The sequence below is a fragment of the Bicyclus anynana genome, chromosome 5, assembly GCF_947172395.1.
Source record: "Bicyclus anynana chromosome 5, ilBicAnyn1.1, whole genome shotgun sequence".
Lineage (NCBI taxonomy): Eukaryota > Metazoa > Arthropoda > Insecta > Lepidoptera > Nymphalidae > Bicyclus > Bicyclus anynana.
The window spans coordinates 238,187-246,090 of NC_069087.1; the positions used below are offsets into that span (position 1 = coordinate 238,187).

The following is a 7,904-nucleotide window of genomic DNA, read 5'->3' on the forward strand; positions in this document are numbered from 1 at the left end:
TTAAAGTCAGGTACAATCTCAACCCGTTGGCCTGTCTTTGTCAGGAGACTTGATTGTCGTGGAACATACGAGTAGTATACTTATAAAAACACCATTGCGGATATATGACGTTTTAATATTGTATATAAGACCTCTATAATTGTTATTTTGATAGTTACTTATATTTATCGAGTGACATTTATGATAACCTGAGTTTGGGATTGTTTTTAACCAAAATGTTTATTTTTTATATCTTTTTAATAGCGTTATTAAAATGATAAGTGAAAACAATTTTGCTTCAGTGTGATAATAAACTTATTTGGTTGTATTATACAAAAACATAATCGATAGATTAAGTTTCTGCCTAATTAAAAAAAAATCTAAATACATACGTGCCGTGTGTATGTATTTATAGTTCTGACCTAATTTACGTGACCGCCGGCCGGTAATCCCTTTGTTTTATGTTTAATAATAATGTATAAGTTTAATACAAACATGTGATACATTAGTATTTGAGGAGGATGTTACAGTTGTGGTGGAAATTCCAATATTTAGGGACATTAGGCTCGTTATGTGCTTGGGATGTACCCGTGTTATCAAGTATGTAAATACATCGTTCCTTTACCTGTAGATAATATTTTAAATATTTATTAATTAATTAAAAATGTCATTAAATTACAATTGTAGCCTCAATACATAGTACAGTAGTAGTACTCGTTACAGTGGAGAACTGTTAAGGGGCCGGAGTCGACACCGAAATCACATAACATCAAAAGATCACTCATCTAGAAAATATCAAAAACCGCTGCACGTACAAGGTTTTAATTTGGCAAGCAGGTAACTTTTAGTTAGTAGACGTCCACTAAGAATAGATTTTGCAAGAGGGCCGGATTAACAAGTCCGCTAGTATATTTTTATAAGTATGTGTTTTTCGGTGTCACGATAATCACTGAATATGGTTACGATTATCATGAAATTTTGCTCAAGTCACTTGTGGAAAATATTTATAGTGCGACGGGTAGCGTTGACAGGGATTGTACCATCACCTTGTGCTAGAGGAAACATCTCGAGCGATCCAAAATTATGACCTTGGGTGTAGGTTTAAAGGATCCTTTGAATGCACCACTCGCCAACCTCTGCTCGGCATAATGTCCGTTTACATTAAAAATATAAACAAAGTCGTAAAATAAAGTCTATAAGCTCCCAGGCGGCTTGATTTCCGACTCATCCAACAATAATCATTAGATCTATATTTTATTAATTTACCCAAAATCTTTACAAATTATATACCAAAGCAGTTCTCATAATCAATCTATCTGTTGGTAAAAATCGCATCAATAGTAGTCTTAAAATTTTTCACTATCAAGCAAACAGGATTTTGTTTACATATCTATGTATCATCGTTTATATACGAGTAGTATACAAAATAGATGATGTTGATGAGGCCGTATTATATAATATGGGAAAAATTTTCATATTTCAGAGATATTATCGAACTACGTGGTAAACCACATTCTGTACGCAATACAAATAACAATCGTCAGCTGTATACACGCTTGCCTGTGAGTGTAATAATTTAGTCATCGGAAGGAAAGTTCAAATTCAGTTGACCTAATTTTAGTCACGGCTGCTATTCACAGATTAAACAATTTTACTTCTTATCTACACACTACACTACACGGTGCGTGAGTGTTGAGGCCCGTCTTCTAGTGGCCCCGACACCGACGCCCGGGCACGTTTTCGACTTCCGGGGTGTGCGCGGATATTCTCTCTCTGTCATATGATGGAATCAGCATGGTATTCACCATGGAATGCAAAGTGGAATGCCCACCGACTAATACAACGACGGTCCTGGGAACCTAGGTATAAAGTGTATGGGGAAGATATTATGACGTACGAGTCAACATCTCCTGAGGATGCTCCGGTTTCGGGGTGAAACGTACGTAGAGAGTATTTTGTCGGACCTGGGTGACGTTGTCGCATGGGTTCGCCGAAATTGGATAGCAAAATAAATAAATCATTATATAATCCCCTGATAGTTATTTTGAAAATACATTACATGTACAGAATTTACTTCTGTACAGATTTATTATAAGTATAGATATAGTTCTTATTAAACTTCTTGCTCAAAAAGTTTGCCGGTGCACCAAAGCGGCGAAGTAATATTTGAAGCTGTATTACTTTTTCTCTTATAATTTTTCTCTTATCAACAAGCGTAACACGAACGAACAAACATACCAATCATAAGTCTGCAAAAAATGGCGTATGGTCAACGATCTTTGCTTGTCCCCGTTGGGGATGAATTAAGAATGTCGTAAAACGTTGGAGCAAACTTCTTCTGATAAAGTAATGATTTCATTATTAAAGTAGAATTATCAATATTTTTTAGATAAAAGTAAATTGCCGGGTGGTTAGAGCTGGTCAGGGCTGAGGATTGGCATTCCCTTTTACAGAAAATAGTTAGATCTAAAAAAACGATTTTCACTCGGAAAAATTCGCGGGGGAGGTGGTCCGACATTATTTAATATGGTAAACAATTTATGTAAACAACATGTAAATTATGACGAAAACTTCCTGAAACCATTTCAAACAAATAATGAGCACGTCATTCTGACAAAACAATTTAAATTTGCGTTCAAAACATTACTCATTTTCGACGTCCAAGTTCCTGATACCACATGCAATCAAGGCAATAAGCAGTAACAAGTAAAGGGTAAAATACATAATCCTTCAGTTAATGATAAGAAGATGCACAACTTAACAAATCTGTGCCCTTTAAACTGTAGAGCAAACCGCAATAGTTTATTAATAACTCCAATTTCCGGGCAAATTAAAGGGAATCCTAATTACAAAGCTAAATATAATAGCACGGTTTTCCTTCAAGTATGCTATAAATTAGATGGGATTTAACGTGAATTATCATTTGTTGTCAGAATTCGCCGCTGGCACGGTGCCGTGTGCTGGGTGCCGGGTGCCGTGTGCCGTGGGACGCTCTTTTGAAGCGTTCTAGAAAATGACAAGCACCTTCACGAACAACAATGGCTCCAGATGCGGAGGATTGCGAACAGGTTTGTTATAAAAAAAATAGAAATTAAATCATATATTTTTTTAAATTTATTTAAATAAAAATAGAGAAATGATCACTAAAAATATTATTGATAAAATAAAGCGTTTGTTCCTCATTGTTCTTAATTAATAAATAATGTATTTTTAAATTGGTCCAATTAGGTGGAGCGGTTAAATGCAAACTATCCAGAAGTGCCCGTACACCAAGGCAGACGGATTCTGCCAGAAGTGCCGCCGCCGGCGCAAGCCTGGACAGAGAACGAGGAGTTGGGCCTCGGAAGCGATAGCAGGACCAACAGTCCTGGCGAGAACAGGCGACTCCTCGGAACCAAGCCCCTCCAGAAACCCTCCTGCCGTCTCCAGGCCGGTCTCACTTTAGGAGTGTGGGTCGTCAAAAAACCGAAATGTTCGTCACTAAAGTCTGGAATAAAAACGCAAACCAAAACGAAATTTCAGAAGAGAAGGGAGAAGTTAAAAGATGTTCTTAGGCCTCCCTACTTCATCATCACCATGCTGTTCCTTATTGTAAGTGGAATCTTGTTCTTTCTATTTACAATCTTGTTAGGACACCTTATTTTCAATAATGCATCTTTAATGTTTCGGATAAAAACATTAAAGATGCATTATTGAAAATAAGGTGTCCTCCGAAACTTGTTCGCTAACTATGGGCCTTATTAGAAGGCTCAAAATCACTCAGCGGGCGATGGAACGAGCTATGCTTAGAGTTTCTCTGCATGATCGAATCAGAAATGAGGAGATCTACAGACGAACCAAAGTCACTGCCATAGCTCAGCAAGTCGCGAAGCTGAAGTGACAATGGGCAGGCCACATAGTTCGAAAAGCCGATGGACGTTGGGGTCCCAAGGTGCTGGAATGGCGACCCCACACCGGAAAGCGCAGTCTTGGTCGACCTCCCAGTAGGTGGACCGAGGACATCAAGCGGATCGCAGGAAACCGCTGAATGCTGGCGGCTCCGTTATGCTTGGAGGTCCGTGCAAGAGTTCTATGTCCAGCAGTCATCAGCCGATGGACTTCCCATCGGCTGATAATGGTAATGATGATCTTTAATGTAATGTAGTGTTTTTTTAAAGAATATTTGCCACATCTTTGCCAAATATGACCATGATATTTTCCAGGTAATGGTGCACCTCTGTGGTCCGGACGAGTTGCGCTCGAAGCTGGAGTGGGCTCCGGAGGCGTGGTGGACGGAGCCCTGGCGCCTGCTCACGTACGGGCTGGTGCACGCCGGCGCCGCGCACCTCGCCATCAACGCGCTGGTGGCGGTCACTGTGAGTTCATCCCTGATGTACTACTCTCATTTGATGTAGAAAAGAATATGGATGCAAATGGATCTCATCCGATAATAGGTACGAGTACTGCTCTAACCCATGGTTATTACTTATAAGGAAATAAAGAGGTTTTGTTGCTATATTATCATACAAAAATTAAATATGAATATTAGGAGTACATAATTATTACGTGTGTGAAGTCTGCCAATCCGCATTAGGCCAGGGTAGTGAACTATTGGCCTAACCCCTCTCATTCTTAGAGGAGAGTCAAGCTTAGCAGTGAACTGAATATGGATTAATAGTGATGATGATGATGACTAGGGGTATATACTTGTATTACGAAGTGTTCATACTTTGGCTGTTTGGATAGTAAAGTCATGATAAAACTTAGTTTAAATAGCATTTGTGTTGATAATTGTATGTATGTATATGGCGCCTTGTACACATTTTTATGCGAAACTTTGCAAACGCATTCCCGATTACTCCGTGAGCTGATCACTCTGAGGTCATGCGCTACAGTTAATATCTGTAGCACCAATCTTGGGCAGCGCTTATTCAGCCGACATCTTAGTAGGCACCTCAGTTAATTAAGTTAGATGTTTTCTTCTGAATAAATGGTTTATTAATTTGTTTGTGTCAGGTGGGCTGGCACCTGGAGCGCGAGCAGGGCTGGGCGCGCGTGGCGCTGGTGTGGCTGGGCGGCGTGGCGGCCGGCGCGCTGGGCGCGGGCGCGCTGCAGCCGCGCGTGCGCGTCGTGGGCGCGTCCGCCGCCGTGTACGCCTTGCTCACGGCGCACCTGCCCAACGTGTGCCTAAGGTAAAGAAAGAAGAAAGAAAGAGCAAGTTTGTTGATGACACTCCCATGATATGCGACGGGGAGGGAAGGGCTGGAAGTGGGGCGCATTAGTTATGGGTTAATCTGTCATCGCTACCCGCCTCCCAGCCCATGCAGACAATCAGGAGTGTCACGAACGAATTTGCCAAGCTATAGATAGTAGTCTAGCTAGTAAGTTACCGCACCTCATCTCTTCACACGCATCTCTTTACACGGTTATGTAAAGAGATGCAAAAATGCATTGCCTATTTTGAGAACTTATAACAAACCTATATTGAATTTTTTTCATTTTGTTTTGTCTGGGCGAATTTTCTATCTGTACGTATAGTGCATAAAATCATAATATACTCGTATAGGTAGTCAGATTCGTTTACTTGCACCGAGTTCAAATTGGAATATGCATTTTGTATAACTTTGAATATCTGGTTGCAGATTCGGCCACATCCCCTTGTGGTGGTTTCGGCCGCTGAGCGTCATGGTGCTGGGCGCGTCGGAGGGCTGCTGGGCGCTGGTCCGCACCCCCGACCCGCAGCTGTCGGCCTCGCATGTGGCGTGGGCGGCGCACGCGCTGGGCGCGGCCGTGGGCGTGCCGCTGGCGTTCCTGGTGTTCACAGGTAGGGGCAGAACCAGATCTTGATATTATAGCCTTAATAGCTCCACGGTTAGGGAGCTCTCACCGAAAAATCGTGGGTTTGAGCCCCACTCGGTGGATTCCTTTGGTACCCCATCCTAATACGATTACAGTTATACGATTAGTATACCGACATAAGGAATATTGGTCATAAAAAATTACGCCTTTAAAGCCGTTTCGATTAAACTAAAAATATGGTTGGAGCCACAGCCAATTTTAAGCGTAAACATTATATTTTAGCAAGTTCAAACCAAACAAAACTTCAGTTGAAGTTGGTTGGGGATTAATGATTGAATAAACGATAAATTTGAATACTTACAACATGTAAGCAAGCAAATTACTGACATAGTGTGTTTGTTTCAGGAGAAAATTCACATAAACGAAGCGTAACAGTGTGTAGAATATCGTCGGGCCTGCTGCTGGTCATGGGAGTTGTAGCTGCCGCTCTTTACTATCGCTTCTGGTACGAGGTCGATCCGATGACTTGACATGAGAAGATGATGAAGTTTAGGATTCATTGATTGTTGACTCCTTTCGTGAGTGTCAGGAGTCTGTTGAGTACTAGAGAAACTGGATTTTCCTCCCGATGCTTTGAAATGTGGACACGTGTACTTCATTGAAGATATCAAAAAAAATTAGATGATAAAAGATCTATAGTGGTCCCAACGCGAAGATATACCAGATGTAAACAAACCGAATGCCAGCGTGAGCCGTGCGGCAGATAACAAATAAACAAGATAGAAAGAGATAGACATACTTTGTTTGTTCCGTCGTTGCTTCGTGTACATGACCACTCGTGTTTACCTCTAATATTTCTTCTCGTTGAAAATAGTATCGTTGATGAATAAATGAAAGGACGTTTAGATGCACTGTAAGGATAGTTATTCTGTATTGGTAAAAGATCATGAAAATGGAAACATCAGTTTAAACGAGCTTACAAATACTAAACATTAAAATTAAAAGTAATTTCTAAAATACCAAGTTGACTTTTAGTAATATTTAGGTACGTGCAATAATGCTAACAACGATGAGCAAAAAAGTCTTCCAAAGCATTTAATGAAGTAATAATATAAACATTACTATATACATATAATATGTTGTAAGTACTTAAACAGTAAAGTACGTTTTCTGATGTCAATGTGATTTTATTTAAGAATAAGAATAAGAATAATGAAATCTAATTATGATTGGTGTTGTAAATGTGATATAACAATAGATTTTAATCGATAGATAACTTTATTGTTGAAAGTAAACTTAATACGTTCAATGTAAATAAAGCATTTGTTTATTCGGGCTCCATGAAGTTATCTATCGCAACTTCAACTTTTAATAATTTGCAATTTCTATGAAATTATTAAGTGTCAAACGTTTTGTATCAAAACATTTAAAAAATACTTATTATTTAGGTAACTATGTAATGTGATAATTATTGTCGTTTATGTCATTTATGAAAGGAATACGGAATTGCAAATACTTCCCCTTTACTGTTCCGAGACTTAGATTTAAAGAATGCGTTATGGAACGTAACAAAAGGAAGGATTCATCCTTTCAGAATGAAAAGGTTTGCAAAATTGTGATAAAAGAAACTTAAAGCTACGGACAACCAAAGAGATTAAGTTTAATAATCTAGTCCATTTTGATACGAAGTCACGTAATGTTATATTTTTAAACTGTTGAACATTTTTAATAATTAAGTCTAGCAGTGTATTGTATAAGTATTTCTGATGTATAACATATCAAATATTGTTTCATTTTACTTAAAATCGTAATTGTTAATGGAAGATTTACTTACCTTTTTACCGTTTTAAGGACTGTTATCCAATATTATCATTTTAGTGAGTAAAATGATACCTTCTAAAGTGTTCTTAGATTATGGATTGTATAAATAGATTTACCTTTATCCAAATTTTAGAATGTTTCATTTGGGTTAAAGTTTTAATGACGAATTTTTAAGTTTTGCGGTACTTAATATAATAAGTGTACTATTATTTATGAAGTTCTATGTTGGCAATATCATTAAGATCAGCTGTTAAATAAAAGTCAGTTTTGTAAAAAGTATTTCCTTGTCTTATTTTCTCATTAAGAATAGGGTCCCTCATTTATTA

The 7,904-nt window shown here is 38.6% G+C and overlaps 1 protein-coding gene across 3 annotated transcripts in view; it reads left to right on the plus strand.

Moving 5' to 3' along the window:
- Nucleotides 1–7,857, plus strand: part of LOC112052596 (rhomboid-related protein 2) — a 32,053-nt gene extending 24,196 nt beyond the window's left edge. For all 3 annotated transcript variants that reach the window (XM_052881588.1, XM_024091742.2, XM_052881589.1), the window contains exons 2-7: nucleotides 2,913–3,047; nucleotides 3,208–3,570; nucleotides 4,182–4,334; nucleotides 4,975–5,150; nucleotides 5,601–5,782; nucleotides 6,163–7,857. In XM_052881588.1, coding sequence (XP_052737548.1) covers nucleotides 3,018–3,047; nucleotides 3,208–3,570; nucleotides 4,182–4,334; nucleotides 4,975–5,150; nucleotides 5,601–5,782; nucleotides 6,163–6,287 — 1,029 coding nt within the window. In that variant the 5' untranslated portion in view covers nucleotides 2,913–3,017 and the 3' untranslated portion in view covers nucleotides 6,288–7,857. The remainder of the gene's footprint in view (nucleotides 1–2,912; nucleotides 3,048–3,207; nucleotides 3,571–4,181; nucleotides 4,335–4,974; nucleotides 5,151–5,600; nucleotides 5,783–6,162) is intronic.
- The last annotated feature ends 47 nt before the right edge of the window (nucleotides 7,858–7,904 follow it).